The following is a 16460-nucleotide window of genomic DNA, read 5'->3' on the forward strand; positions in this document are numbered from 1 at the left end:
CTTTCACATTTATGTAGAAAAATGAAAGAATCAAAGCTTATAGTTTTCTTGTTCATTTTGGTGTCATTGTTATACCAGCCTTGTCAAATGAGTCAGGTACATCTAATCTTTTTATTTTTTTTGACCTGGTAATATTTTATAAAATGGGGCTTATATATACATTTGTTAGAATTTGCCTGTAAAATTTTCTGCAATTTTTATCATTTTTGAAGATTTCTTTTATTACTTTTTATTAACTTTCCATTTTATCTAAGATTAATTTTTTATCTCAGTCCTATTTAGATCATTTATGTTTTCCTTGAAGAATGTCCATCTTACATAGGTTTTCAATTTTATATATACAGTGCCTGCTGTTTTTATGATAATTTTAAAAAGTTTTTATATTCTCAATGTTACTTATTTTTCATTCTCCTCTACCCTCAAAAAAAATCACAATAGCCAAAGATTTAGCTGCTTTATCAGCCTCTCAAATCAGCTTAGATTTTATGGATCAATTTTACTGTCTTTAAGAGTTTTCGTTTGTAATTTCTGCTTTTGCCTTTGTTAAATTTCTTCTGATTTAAGTGGCCTATTTATTTTCATTTTGTATTGTTTTCTATCTAAGGCTTTTATACCCTGAGTACTGTCATACCAAAATTGCACAAGTTTTTCTTTTGTTTTTCAGTTCTAGTTTGTAATTTGGATATTAATTTCTCTTTAAATCATTAGTTATTAAAAGTTTCCCCCTTAAGATGTACAGAATTTTAATGTTGATTTCTAAATTAATTGTACTATAGTTTGTGAAAATGTTCTATGTGTTATCAAACTTCTTAAGTTTATCTTATTCTCCTTTCTGTCCTAGGACTAGTTAACTTATGTAAATATTCTATTTGTATTTTAAAGAATTGTACATGCTCTGTTTCTTATCTACAATATTTAAAAAAGATTAATCACTTTTATGATCATCATAGAATTCCATATTACTATTTTTCTCCACATTTTCCATGACTTTCTGAGAGCTACAGGTTGTCTTTCATTTTAAACTTAGTTTGACATTTATCCTTGCCGTTTTCTAAGTATTTTTGTATATTTGTTCCATATACTTTGGAAAATTTTTATGAGTTTCATAGAAATATGTTACTTTGGAAACTTCTTTATGGCTTGCTCCTTTTGTCAGTATGAAAACTCCTTCATCTCTTTTAATGCTCTTTTCAATATTAACATTGTGACATCTGATTTTTGCATATTAGCATTTGCTTAATATAGCTCTTTCATCTCTTTATTCTCAGTCTTCCTATGTCATTGCATTTGAGGTCTCTTATAAATTCATTACTGGATTTTTTTTATCTGGGATAAAAATTCTTAACTTTTAACTAGTGACTTTAAAGCATTCCCACTTATTGTGATTTCTGTAATTGGAAATTTCTGTATCATCATTTGATTTTTCTGTTTATTGTATTTTCTAGTTGTCCTTTTGCTTGCCTTTAATTGGACTGATAAATTTTTCTTAGTTCTATTTTTCTACTCTTTTGCAAATATATTATTTGTTTCTGTTTTTTGTGGTAACCTTAACATTATTAACATAGATGTTCAAACATCCTTTTCTAATCTAGAGTTAATCAGTATCTGAAATATTCCTGCAAATAAGACTGAGTTTATTTTTGGATATAAATTGAGTTTTATATCCAAGTGGCTATGTTATCAATATATATTTTATTGTTTAATAAGCATTTGTTTAGACTTAATATATTTTAATATTGATATTCATGAGACTAGCTTTTGTCTCATTCTGCACTTCTAGATTTCTTATTATTATTGGTTTATGTTCTCTAGCAATTCTTAAGGTAATAACTTCAAAGTTCCTTACCATTCTAAAAATGTCTTTATTTCTACCTCTCCTTGAATAATAGTTTTGCTATGTGTTGAATTCAACAAAGTTATTTTCCCATAAAATATTGAAGATAGTCTTTTGTCTTCTTGTATCCTGGGTGGCTCACAAAGAGTCCAATGTCAGTTTGATTCTTATTCTTTTGTAAGTGATCTTTCTTTTGATTTTGACAGGTTTTAAGATTTTCTCTTTATTCTTAATGTTCACAAATTTCATTGCAATATATCTTAGGGTGTGTGTACGTGTGTGTGTGTTAGCTATCTTTCAGCTAAAGAATCTTTAATGTTATTGAGAAATTTCCCCATAAGATTTCTTTAAATGCTCCATTTTCCCAGAATTCCCTTTTTCTTCCCTCTGAAAATACTTTTAAACAGATGTTGAACTTCTGTGCCATCCATATATCTTAAATCTCCTACTTTCCATGTCTTAATCTCTGCTCCTAATGGGTAGCTTTAACCCTGGTATTCATCCTACTTTCATTGGCTTTCTGTTTTTCAGGGACTCCTTGTAGTAGCTAGTCTACCACTGTTTACATATTTTTCTTTCCAGTTATTTTATGAAACATTTTCTATCATTCCTATGGATTTGGGATGAAGAGTGTATGTGAAGTCTATAGGTATAAACCACCACCAGTTTGCCAATTTAAGTACTTTTTCAAGTTTTCTGGTATTTGTCAGCAACACTCGTCATTTGTAGAAGGGGACCACACTGAGGTTTGGCGAGGAGTCGAAGAATTGACTGAAGAGCTGGAGGAGCTAGTGAGTCTTGTGTTCAGAGTGGTGAGCTGTGAACTCCCAGCTGTGGTGGAGCTTAGAGCAGACACGCAGGCTGAATAAGAAGACAATGTGAGAGCAGAGGTCACCTTAGTGTGTCTGGGTAGGAAGAGGTGAGCAGATGGCATGATATCAACACTTACATAAAAGGAACATCAACGTTTGACTTAAAAAGTGAAAAAATCCCAGTACTGCAGGATCCAAAGGATGGTTGATCTCTGTGGGTTACCGAGATGGGACTTAGGTTCTACGGGAGAAGAAATTTAAAAATCCTGAACACCAAACTTAGAATAGCCACTTTGTGGAAACTGATGTAACAAATGTGCAAATAACAGACTTTACTTGAAGACTGCTGTTTGTAAAAGTTGTACTTTAAAAGACAACTTAGCGAATGTATCAGTAGAAAGATCAATGTGTGTTTCGTGAAGTGCAGTATCTGACTTTATACTGACCCTTCATATGATAATGAAGCAGAATGTAGCTCCTTCTCTCTCCCGGCATCATAGGTTTTTGCTGCACGCTTGACTTTAGACCTCTCAGTTCACATATACACTTTGCTTAGATTGAGACAGCTTAACTCCATACTTGGAGCACTTTCTAGTCATTTATGAATATTCACCTGACCTGACCATAGTAGAATACATCCACCCATAGGGTCTTACTTCTCCTGTTACCATTTATTCCCCCTACATGTTGTGGCCATATCTTTGTCCAGAGAGGCATGAATTATTAAAATATGAATGTCAATAGCCCCAAATTATTTTTGTTATTAGTATGTCAATTTGTATCAGAATTAAAGGAAGTCCCAAAGTAATCAACATAATATAGAGATAGCAAATTAAAAGTCTCTATATTGAGATATTGAGCATTTTATTATTTCTTACAAAATTTCCATGCATCTAGCACTTAGCCTTTAAATAATTCAGCATTTTTACATTGTTTTAGATAACCCTGTATTGATAGTTTATAAACCAATAAACACAAGCTACTGAGGTGAGACAAAAGGATGGAAAGAAATGACAGGTGAATTAGAATATGTAACTAGTTCAGGAATTGAATGGAAAAGTTATCTTTGAAGTTCAAATCTGCAAGAGACTGCAGATCAGGAATGAGCAAAGTAATCAGCCTGCTGATGTTTAAACTTCAAACTTGGAAAAAGTCTCAGTGTCTCAAGTACAGAAGGAATCAGAGTTGGGTAAATCTCCTACTCCTGTTTCTGGCTGAAACAGGAGTAAACTGATGAGGAAGAGGATGCTGGAAATCCATGACTTTCTCAGACTGAAAATTATTAGTTTTATAAGAATAAACTTAAGCACCAAGTATATTTAAGTACCACGTGAGATAAGGAACCCCATGCTGAAAACTGATAACACCATTTTTTTGTTCTACTTAAAATAATGACTGTGGTTGTAATCGGTTAAGCACTTGCTGAGTGCCTACTATAGTCCTACTCAGCATCTGTATATTATCCCTCCTCATTAAAACAACCTGATGAGATAAACATGATCAAGGTCTTTCTGTAGGATAAGAAGGACTGAACATCTGGTGAATTTTGAAAGAATTAAAAATATGAATAATTTGGGCTAAGGTATTTAAGACAGTGGATCAGAGTGGAGGGAAAAGGGTGGGATTGTATTAATACTTTTAATTCTTTGTTAGGAGTTTTTAGTGATCTTTTTTGTAGCTCCATGTTTTCCTTTTTTCAATTTTTGGAAATAACCAAGACTGAAACTGACAAAGGAAAGTTTACAAAGACTTGCATTTTAGCAAGATTTACACAAAAAATTATACTAGTAATGAAGTAAGTAGCAGCCCTTACCCAAATGAAGCTGCTCGTCTTTGCACATGAGTCATAAGTAACTAATGGTGACACATTTAATTGATTAAGTTACACAAAGAAACATATCCGTGAAATCACGGCTGTGTACTGCCTGTGGCTAGTTTTTCAAAATGATCTGATTATGACACACCTTATAATATAATAACACAGAGTGATGTATAATAACACAGAGCAAAGTATTAAGTAAGTATCTTCCCAGGTGATGCAATGGTAGAATCCACCTACCAAGGCAGGAGACACAAAGAGACAGAGGTTTGATCCCTGGGTTGGGAAGATCCCCTAGAGAAGGAAATGGCAACCCAGTCCAGTATTCTTGTCTGGAAAATTTCATGGATAGAGGAGCCTAGTGGGCTTCCTATATATATCTCAGTAACCCTCCACCCCTTTGAAGAAGGCAATGGCACCCCACTCCAGTACTCTTGCCTGGAAAATCCCATGGATGGAGGAGCCTGGTGGGCTGCAGTCCATGGGGTTGCGAAGAGTTGGACACAACTGAGTGACTTCACTTTCACTTTTTCACTTTCATGCATTGGAGAAGGAAATGGCAACCTACTCCAGTGTTCTTGCCTAGAGAATCCCAGGGACAGCAGAGCCTGGTGGGCTGCTGTCTATGGGGTCGCACAGAGTCGGACACGACTGAAGTGACTTAGCAGCAGTGGGCTACAGTCCATGGCAATGCAAAGAGTTGGACGTGACTGACGACTGTGTACACACACACAATGTATTAAGTACTTTAAAATACATATGTTATTTTTGTTCTAGGCTATTAGCCAAACCTCCTTTTGTACTTTGCTCTTATACTTTGAATATCACATTGTATAAAAGCAAAGTAATTTTTTTCTTTTGAGAGACTGTGGTGATATAATCTGAACATCAGCAGATAAAACAGCAAAGCATTATTGGTTTAAAAGGAGGGATGAACAGTGTAGCCAAAAGAATTATGCAAGATGTCTGTAACTTATATTAAACCAGAGAAAGGACCATTCCCATAATTATGATTCAAGAAAAAAAATCAAGGAAAGTAGTAACTTGAATCTCCCTTGAGTTTAAATTTACATTCAGGCTTCTTCTCATAAAAAATTGAGCACACAAATGACATTAGAACTTTTATTCTGTAAGATAGTGTACAGCTGAAAGACTCCAGGTTTTCTAATTTCTGTAAACAATTACTCTGTCACAAAGAAGAAGTAGATATTTGAAGTAAAAGCAATGAGTTGGAGATTAACAACCCTCTGAAAGACACATGATCCCCCCCGTGTTGAGTTGAGTCTTTTCTGTTTCCACAGAGCATCTGTACGACCACCACAGCATTTCTGCACTTTTTCTTCCTGGCTTCATTCTGTTGGGTTTTGACTGAAGCGTGGCAATCATATATGGCTGTAACTGGAAAAATTAGAACACGGCTTATAAGGAAACGCTTTTTGTGCCTTGGATGGGGTAAGCGTATTGCTATTCTCTTTTATGCTCTTGTTAAAATGACTTTGAACACTGCTGTAATGAATGAAGTTGGAAACTGTGATTATCCCCAGGCTACTTTTCTTTGTGTCTAATTCAGTATGTCGAAGTGGAAATATAGGATGTTAGTCATATTGGAACATTCTTTGAGGTTGTGGAACTTTAAAAAGAGTGAATACTGGATGGCCACACAGCTGGTCAGTTGGTAATCAATAGTGCTCACATGGTAGTAAATGAGATGTAAGGTATCTACAGGCAAGAAATCAAAAGTATTCTCTACTATAGGTTCTGAAAATGCAAAATGTCTTAAGAAGTTCAGTTCAGTGCAAAGTTCAGAAAGCTTTAAAGTGTCTATTTCAAGAGAGCTATTCACGACACAAGAGAAAGTCATCTAGACCATGAATGAAACCACATGGCTAGTCTATGGAGTTCTCAAAGGAAGCACAAAAATTGCTGACAGGCTGAGGATGAATTAATTTTTCATTAGTAAAAGTTCCTCTCACAGTGCCGTATGAAATGGGAATCTGGAGGACCTATACATTTCAAGGGGCCAATTCTAAAGTTTAACTGAAATTAATGAATTCATTTAGTTTAATTAGAATTAATTAATTAAAGAACTAGTTTTAGAAAAAGCTCAGGATTTTTTCACGTTTGCCTTTGAGTTTCAAAAGACTTGCACTAAAAATAAATGAGGAAATTTGGACCAAAGATATAACAAATGAATGCTAGAGGTAGCCTAAAGAATCACAAATAAGTGGACTTATTACCATGTCAGAATAATCCATGCTAGAAAAACACAAGACCAGGAGCACCAAGGTTATCCATCAGATTTCAGCCAAGGGCTGTTGTGTCTGCACAGGCAAGGGGGAAAGCCATTAAGAAGAGACTGGAGAATGCAATATTCTTACACTGTGTTACAATTTTTGTTTGAATTTCATGATAAAGACCATCTAAAGCTGGAATGGTATTGAATCAGGCTTTGACTAGATCCAAGAACTACAGTATGTAGGGAAATGAAGACTTCCCTTGAAGTATAAAGAAGAGCAATTTACAGGAACCTTAGCTAAATTATTTAACATCATTACCAAAGGTGATCTTGAGGAGAAGGGTGTACAGCTTTACAGGGTCTCCAGGTTTACAACTCATATTAAACTATTCTGGGTAGTGAAAAAGCTAAACCAATGGTTCTAGACTGTGAGGAAGTCTGAGAGTAGGCAGAATAGTGGCATATGAGTTTCATGATGGCAAAGTGCAACATAATAATTTAGAAAAAAGTTAATCTAAATTATATGGAATGAAGACTGTTAGCTTTTCAGCTTAGGACCCAGAAGAGGATATTTTTTCTGACAAACTTGGTCTAGTCAATCAAAAAAGTCACCTATATTGAAAAGAAGAAGGACAAGAAGGAAGAAAAGAAAAAGGGAAGAAGAGATATTTTACATATGTGTGTGTGCACATGCATGCACATGTGTATATATACACATGTATAAATATACATACACACATATATACTTTATATATTACATATCACACATATATATATGCACACACACAGACCAGTATTTGTTTAAAAAAAAAGTTGTGTCCCTTGGAGTTCCCATAATTTAAACCTCGTGAAGGGGTATGGTATCATGTGAAAATTTCCAGAAGAAAATAGCCAGAATAAGGAAAAATGATAGGAGGGAAAATGATGAGTGGAGGGGACACAGGTAGATGATCAGAAGATGAACTTTTCAATCGGAAAAAAACAAGCATGGGCTTCCTGAAAAAAAAGCATGGTCTTCTAGAACTTAAAAAAAAAGTTAGCAACTTAGGTCAGACTGAATCCCACTCACCAAACACAGGGAGTTTCTGTTGAACTTGAGCAAGGTAAGCATGATTCGTAGAAGCATAAAGTAAAAGATGTCGGGTCAGAGTTGCTGCAGGGATGCTGGCACTTGAATGCCAAGAGGGACTAAGGCATGGAGTGTTACCTACCTAGAGGTTCATGAAGAAAAATTGGCATAAATCTCTGACCTTCATTCAGGATTGTGAAAAGAGGATGAGTGGGAAGCCTAAAGATCCTCAGGGCCTTTAACCTTGTTCCTACATTCTTGTTAGTATAAGTAAATCATAAAGAGTTAAATGATGAGATATATTTTTTTCTGTCTTATTATAAGTACAGCTTGATGTGGATCAATATGAGGTCAACTGTACATTCCACTTCTGTGATATTCCATCACCCCAAAACATCCATTTCTTTTTTTTGCCTTTCTGATTTTATAACTATAAATTCCTTTATAGGAATGTAAACCCCTAGGGAAAAAATAACTTAAAAAGATATACTAAATCTCTGTTATGAGTTTCTTTTAAACCCATGTCAAATGCAGTGGTAACCTAGCAACATCAGAGAAATGCACTGACTTAAAAACCCAGCTATCACGCTCATATTTTTGTACTTGGAAAAAATTTTATAATATTTTATGAAGTGATCCATCCATAGGTAGTCCTCCAGTTTCGGTGTTCCGGGTCTGTCCTGGCTTTGCTTGAACCTGTGTGCACAGTGGCGGAAGCTGAATGTGAAATGTGACAATGCTTTTCTTGCAGGTTTACCAGCGTTAGTGGTGGCCACATCCGTAGGCTTCACCAGGACAAAAGGATATGGCACTGATCACTAGTAAGTCCGTCCACGGTGATAAATCTTATTTATAATTAAGTAAACTGTCAAATATGCTTCATTAGTCTTGGCTGGCACTGCTGATGGCTTGTACTCTGTCACTGAGTCATTAACGGTGGTTGAAGTCACATTACGAGGAATGATGTAAGGTTTCTTAAATGCACAAAAGTTCGGCATTAAATGCTGCAGGGCTGTTCAGAATTCTTTTAATTTCCCATTTCTTTGGAACACCAGAGTCTTAATTTCTTTCTTTCTTTGAAATTAATTTTTGTTGGAGTATAGCTGATTTACAATGTTCTGTTAGTTTCTGCTATACAGCAAGTGAATCAGTTATATATATATATATATATATATATATATATATATATATATATACACATTTCCACTCTTTTTTTAGATTGTATTCCCATATAGGTCATTCCAGTATTAATGGTTAAGTAGAATCATAATTTGTAAAATATTTCTATATTTACATTGCATGTTCCATCTCAGATGCATTTTTAAAGACCTCGATAAATCTTGACACGTTTACACTTTAAAATAGGACTCTGATCTGAGCTTCTGATTTCACAGATGATAATATATACTGGCAGCAACCATATTTTGTCATGTTACTTCAAGTTTTGTTGCTGTATTAGGGAGATACGTATTCAAATTCAAAGCCCAGGGGATCAGTAGACCACATTATAGAATGCCTGGGCTACAGAAGAAACTAGAAGGGAGTAAAAGGGGGATGTGGTACCAGCCTACCCTAATCAGACCTGTAAAACTGAGAACATTCTGTGGGAGAATTTGTCAAGTTTATATTTAATATTTCAAATGTAAAGCAGTACAGTCTCATATTTTGCTTCATCTGCTCTTTAAAGTAGAGGAGACAGCTGAGAAATGGGGAGAAGGATGGCATCTTGTTAGAAGTGTAAGTCTTAAAAGGAGGTGTCCTGTTTCATTGTCTTCAGGTTTGAGATAGGAATTGGGGCTTATTAGGCCCTTGGTGGGTTCATCTAAGTGGGAAGTGTGCCAAGAGACACCACTGGACTTGCCATCCCAAGGAAACTTCCAAAGAATTGCAAGAACTCACATCATCAGAGCGCTTGTTTCTCTCATACAACCTACAGGATGAGCTGAGAGCGTATACTGTAGAGCTGTCTTCCTATAGCACCGTTGCCTTTAATCTGTTATTTTTCAAAATAGCATGACTCTTTTTGAAAGCCACTGTGGTGGGGATATGGAAAGAAGTAGGATTATAGATGGCAGAGTTCCAGCTCTCAAGGAGTGTATTTGAAAATGAATGCAGTACAAGCAGGAGAGTACCAATTTGAAGATGAATTTACACAAAACTGCAGAAGTTTAGTGGCAGTCTTGGAGATGCCAGACTGAAGTGTTCTATCATACCTAAGGGCTTTTCCTCCAGGTGGTTTTTGTTTTTTTTTTTTAATAGACATTACATTGTTGATCTCAAAGTGGGAAAGTAGAATTTTATCAATTGCTGTTATGACCAAGGAGCAATAACTAGATGCAGACTTTGAAAACACACACACACACACACACACACTGATTTACATGGTAGCATGCACTATTAAATGTATATAATCCTGTGAGTTATCAAATGCATGAATCATGGAACCACCACCACAGCCAATATAAAAAAGTTCTTAGAAGAGGAGAGATGAGTATTGTTAAGTGTTCTTTTTAATAAGATTGTTTATTTTGTCTGTGCTGGGTCTTTGTTGCTGCACGGGCTTTTCTCCGGTGGCGGTGAGCAGGGGCTCATCTCGAGTTGTGATGCTTCTCACTGAGAGGTTTCTCTTGTTCTGTAACGTGGGCTCTAGGGAGCAATGGCTTCAGTAGTTTCAGCATGTGGGGTCAACAGTTGCAGTGCCTGGGCTCTTGAGGACAGGCTTGATAGTGGTGGCCCACAGACTTGGTGGCACTGTGGCCTGTGCGATCTTCCTGGGTCAGGGATCAAACCTGTGTCTCCTGCATTGGCAGGTGGACTCTTTACCACTGAGCCATCAAGGAAGCCCCAGGTATTGTTTATTGTTGATTGTTGTTCATTTTGGAGGCAGCATGCTGATTCAGGGGACTGAGAACTAATATGAAAGGGTCAGAGGTTAAGGAGAGGTGCATGAAGTGGTAGACACAACTCTGCATCTGGAAGACCTCTTGACAGTCCTTTGATGTGACAGAATGAGCATTTGTACCTAAATGTTTACTGTCTTTGTCCATGAAAACCTGCAACTCTTGGGGAATCTATTAATTGAAACAAACACAGCTATACTTATTTTCATTCAAAAGCTTATCTTTAGTGATTTTTTAGCAGTCTGGGAAAAAGTAAAATTGGAAGAAAGAAAAAAAAAAACATACAAAATGTAGATTTTCTGTTCCCTGCAATGATGGCTTTTAAACCAATATCTTCCACTATCTCAATGGCCTCAAGGAAGAACAGGTAAATGGCACATATAAGTCTCTAAAAACACACTGTTTCTGCTTCAGAGTATACTTGAAAAATTCCATAATGGATATAAAGCAGCATTTTGCATAACTTAATAGTTACATTTGTACTGAAAGTCACTGTAAAAATCTTACTGCAACAGTAATTTGTCTAAAATGTTTTAACTGCCTGACAGTAAAGCCTCATAATCAAAGTTTCTTGTCTGTGAGAGGTATGTGGTATTTGCTACTCACGAAGTGCGCTAATTTTAGCTTTTTTCCATATCTTCCTTGTATTTTTTAAAAAAACTATGAACCCTTGAAATATGCCAGAATTCCAAGACTAAGCACATAGTCCAAACTGTTTGTGTCACACGTTAGTGATCTAATACGTGTCACTAATTGGTGTTAGTTTTTATCTGATGTTCTTTCCAGTTGCTGGCTCTCTCTTGAAGGAGGTCTGCTCTACGCCTTTGTGGGACCTGCAGCCGCTGTTGTCCTGGTAAACACCAAAATCAGCTTAATTGTTTTTCTTAACAAAGAAAGTCTACTTTGCTTCCATTAGAGTGACACTTTCGTCTTGATTGTGCAGAAATTTTAAAGTTTGATGAATCGTTACTTAAATTTTAATGTTGATGTCTACCCAGCACTTTATCACACTAAAATATTCTTATTTTGAAGCCTGAAGAATATTAAGCATGAGAGTATGGGATTTCTCTTTCAGGAATTTCACATTTGTGAAGAAGTTTGAGTAAGTTTTGGTAAATTCTTCCTTGTTAACATATAGAATTTCCTCATTTATTATTATTTCCCCTTTACACTATTACACCTTTATACTTTTGTAATATGATCTACATAATTATTCAGATCTCTTAATTTGGTGTCTGGGGCTGACACCAAATATCAACAAGAAAATGTATGTTCATGTGTCAAAGTTTCTCCTCCTCACTGCTGCAGATGTTTTGAACTGGACATTTCTTTGTTGTGGGGCTGTCCTGTGTGTTTATCAGCACCACTGGCATCTACCTGCTAAATAGCAATGGTACCCTTCAAGTTGTAATAATCAGAAAATGTCTCCAGAGATTTTGCAATGTTCACTGAGGGTACAAATCACCCCCCTCTAGTTGAGAACCCCTACCATATTTATGCATGAAGTTTTACAAATTTTTCTTTTTTGAATCACAAAATAATTCCTTTGCATGTTTATTTATAGGAACATGAAAATTTTCCACAAACTTGCCTTTCCTCTGTGTCTCTGAATTTATTGATTACAGATCTTTCTTATGTAATAAATCTTTGAAAAATGTCAGAGAAAAAAGAAACAATCTGAATTAAATACAAAGATGCATTTCACTGTACAATCAGATTTCTAACTGAAAAGTTACCTTTTCGATTCTTGAACAAATCATTCAATAAGTTGGAAGCTGGAGATATCTTTCTTAATAGTTCTATGTGCTTTTCTTTCTTTAAAGTTTGTTCTTCCTCCTCTACATTATAAAAGGGAGCAGAAATTGTTGGTGATTTACAAGAAAATCTAGGCATGAGTGTTAGAAGAGCATAGGAAAACTAAAACTATCAGACATAGTTCTATCCACTGCATTGAATTTTTATTTAATCAACTGAATTATTTCCCTAGGTATCTAGATTAATATACATATAACCCTAAAGTGAAGAAACAATGAGTATGTGTGTAATTGAAAGACAAAAGGTCTTTGGAGTGGTGATGAATTCTCTCATGTTTAAATTATAGATTAATAGAATCCACAGAATACAGTTTTTTAGTTCAAATATAGATATACGAAGATGAGTCAGTCTTTCGCTTGATCAAATGGTATCTTGTTAAGAAGCTGTGAAGAGGAGCCCCTTCTAAGTCTTTACCTAACAGTTTCTTTGGATCTTCTTTACACCAGTAATTAAGCAGACTCTAGCTTTATATTCCATCTGCTAGAAGTATATTGGAAAAGTAGAAGTTTCTTTTTTATGAACCAGTCATCCTGCTTCATTTAAAACAGATTTTTCGCAAGCTACTAGTTGCAATGTACAGGCTTCACCATTTGCAATGGGTGTTACACCAAGATTCCTTTGACTGTGGAGGGTAAGGAACAGGAAGGCAAAAAGGAGAAAATATTTTTCCTTGATTATCTTGGTTTCAGCATTGTACTGGATTCCTTTATCAGGAAGTGCCAGAAGGTTAGAGAACCCAGCGCACTTATAATAAAGCCGCTACAACTAGACCGCAGCTCTCTCTGCAGCATTTTACAATTTGACTTGAGAAAGATGAATATGTCTGATTTCATCTCAGCTGTGTTATGCAAGAGACCTTTTAAATGGATAGAAGAGTCTTAGAGATGCTGAGACTGGTTCAATAGAGCACATTATAAAAATGAGTGTAAGTGTCCATCTGAAAGGTTGCTGGTGAATTGAATAGGCTTTCCCCTTTGTCCAGAAAAGCAAGGTGCATTAAAATGCCCCCAGTCTCATGGGAGAAAATAGTTGCACAGCATGAAGGATAGAGTCATTCTGTTCTCCCAGTTCCGGGCAATGACAAACCTTAGCACCTCTGCCTGGCAGGACTTACCCTGGCTGCACGTTGCAAGACATAATCTTCTGATACCCAGACACAGTGTAAAGCTCATTAGTCCATTTGTTTTATTCAAGGATGAGTCAGAGAAAAGAATGCTAGATTGGCATAATATGGCAATTTAAAAGTTAGCCTGTGCAATATTAATTTCCTCAGTGTTAACTGCAAAGCATGGACAGTAAATGGGCTGAATGTACTTTAGAACATTAAAGTAACCCACCTAGCCAACTCACGAGAATCCTTTAAGAGATGGACACTGACACTACTGGTAAATTGCCCTATTTTCCTGTATGCACTTATGAAATGTTTGAGAAGGGCTTCCTGTCACTACCATTGTGAGTACATAATTCTGCCAAGGTTGTGAATGGATAAAAGTGGGTTCTTGAGAAAAATCAGGGACCTGATTCCCTTCAACCTTTGTTTCTGTCTGACAGGTCAACATGGTGATTGGCATTTTGGTATTTAATAAACTTGTTTCAAGAGATGGGATCCTAGATAAAAAGCTCAAACACAGAGCCGGGTAAGCTGCAATTGGTGGATTTTGAAGGGTCTTTACAGCACGTCCCACACACCAGTCCCAGATCACTGCCTGCATTTGACTGGGCCTTGGATTTTGTTCTTGAAAAACCGGTGTGTATGGTGGACTATGCCATTCCAGCTTCCAATGGGCTATTCTTAAGAGGTGTCAGCAAAATCTGAAAATAATTAAAAAGTCCATTAAGAAAATCTGGATTTGTTTGTGTGTATTGCCTGTTTGTAAGATAAGAAGGTTAAATATTAAGGCTAGACTTGAATAATTGTTCTTGGGTGAGAGTTTCAAAGACCTCCTAGTTTTGGTCACAAAGGAGGGTAGATTGAACCTAATTTCAGCATGGGACACAACAGAATAAGGACAAGCAAACCTTAGTAGGGCAAAAATATTGCCTTTTATTTGTTCATTGTATATATCAGAAAAATTCTTCACTCGAAATAGTCAGGAAACACTAGTTTTATCATACATTCATTTTTATGACATTTTCACTATAACTTGCTAGAAAGTTACTCATAATTTTCACTTGTACATTTTAACCACTTATAAAATTTTGCAAAGTATGTCCTTTAATTTTACTGTTATTATAATATCACCATATCTAATGACTTAATAACATTTCATAAGCAGGTTGATAGCAGCTTTTAAAAGTTATATCATTAACTCATAAATTTGTAAAACCTTGAATTAAATAGTAATGTCTTTGAATTTCCCTTTGTATCTTTTCTTATAAAATGTTTATAGGTTTCTCCTTTCTGTTTAACTGTACCCCCATTCAAAGCTTACCTCAGATGTTCTCATTTCTTTAATAATCTGTGGTATCCTTAATGGTCATAGTATTTTATCACTGGCTGGTGGGAATTTTAAGTCATTTATGTGTTTATAATCTATGTAATAATAGACAAGATAGGTTGGGCATTTTCCCCTATTAAAAGATTAGGTTTAATGGCTTTCAGTGTGAAGTTGGATATCATTCAAATCAAACATTAGAACTGCAATGATGTAATAAACACATAATTGGTGGTTCCTTTCTGAGGGGGAATCACTTCCCATCTGGAGACCCCTTTCACTTCAGATAAGTCTCTTAAAGCAACTTTAAACAGGCAGACTTGAGCTTGGATAGACACTGAGCTTCCTATGCCATTTAAATTTGAAACTTTCACACTATTAATCGATAGTCTGATGTATGGTTAGAATTGAAGCAACAGCTACTTCAGTTATTTCTGCCTAGGTTAATCATGTTAGAATAAATTGTTCATACTGGGTACTGGATATAGAAACTCATTTCTGCCACTAGTGATGTAAAGTTGTATAATTACTTGCTGAAATTGAGGGTGGAGTGGGTTAGTGGTTAAGATAAAGCTTGGAGGTAAAAGAGAAAATCATGCTCAGTATTTAGCTCTGCAATTTCTTAGCTTTGTGTGTCTTTAGGCGTGTTATTTCATCTTTCTGAAGCTCAATCTTCTTACCTATAAAATGGGGGTAATAACTCTTGCCTTATGATAAAAGTATATGGGAAAAAAAAGTGTGTAAAGCATTCACTAGAGTATCTAGCAAATAGCAAGCAAGCACTCACTCAGCATTGGTGACTCTTGTTATGATGGGTGACATGAAGAAGCAAAGCTGGACAGTTTGTTTGCAAAGGACCCTGAACTTCTGCCAAGCAAGCACCCATGATTCCACCATTCATGACACTGAGGTCAGAAAAAAGAGATGAGATTATCAGAATAAGCATAATGCTAGGGATTTATTAAAGTCAGTCAATATTGTTTTTCTCATTTGATTGTTTTATATGTAATATGCAGTTTGATTCATGTAACTCTTTGTAAGGCATAACATAGGTTTAGGAGAAATGACATTATCCTTATGAATGTAGAAAGTATCCATTTCAGTCTACATATTAATTTTAAAATACCTGTTTCTAAAAATGTCAGAGAAGTTGCATCTATTTTACTGGGAAAACTGAGTCAAACAGTTTTTTTTTTCCTTGTTGAAAGGCCACTACTGGAGAAATACAAATGCAGCAGAATGTTGGTTACTGTCCACAGCAGAAAAAGACTATTAATAAATTAATGATTCTAGGCTTAATTTTTTTTTATAATAGAAAATGCTATTTTAGCTTAAAGATTGAAATTTGCTCTCTATTCCAATGTGTGACTGAATGAATTTTTCATACCTGAACATTTGCAGCTAATTTTTAGTTCCCAGAGAAGCAGTGAGACCAATAACACAGACTTCAGTGAAGAACATAATCAGAATTATCTAAAGAAACATTAGTAAAGAAGCTAACTGATTAATTTAATTGATACTCTAATTGTAAATATAGACC

At 35.4% G+C, this 16460-nt stretch overlaps 1 protein-coding gene and 1 long non-coding RNA gene across 3 annotated transcripts in view; one reads left to right on the top strand and one right to left on the bottom strand.

Moving 5' to 3' along the window:
- ADGRB3 (adhesion G protein-coupled receptor B3) overlaps positions 1–16460 on the top strand; it is an 886492-nt gene that overhangs the window by 814890 nt on the left and 55142 nt on the right. For both annotated transcript variants that reach the window (XM_024996868.2, XM_024996869.2), the window contains exons 21-24: positions 5767–5917; positions 8522–8591; positions 11457–11523; positions 14037–14122. In XM_024996868.2, coding sequence (XP_024852636.1) covers positions 5767–5917; positions 8522–8591; positions 11457–11523; positions 14037–14122 — 374 coding nt within the window. The remainder of the gene's footprint in view (positions 1–5766; positions 5918–8521; positions 8592–11456; positions 11524–14036; positions 14123–16460) is intronic.
- LOC132346192 (uncharacterized) lies at positions 5778–15166 on the bottom strand. The gene is made up of 3 exons (XR_009495947.1): positions 14918–15166; positions 12407–12508; positions 5778–5863 (listed from the first exon to the last, which is right to left on the bottom strand). It is a non-coding gene; the product is annotated as an uncharacterized lncRNA (long non-coding RNA).

Source organism: Bos taurus, chromosome 9 (genome assembly GCF_002263795.3).
Source record: "Bos taurus isolate L1 Dominette 01449 registration number 42190680 breed Hereford chromosome 9, ARS-UCD2.0, whole genome shotgun sequence".
NCBI lineage: Eukaryota > Metazoa > Chordata > Mammalia > Artiodactyla > Bovidae > Bos > Bos taurus.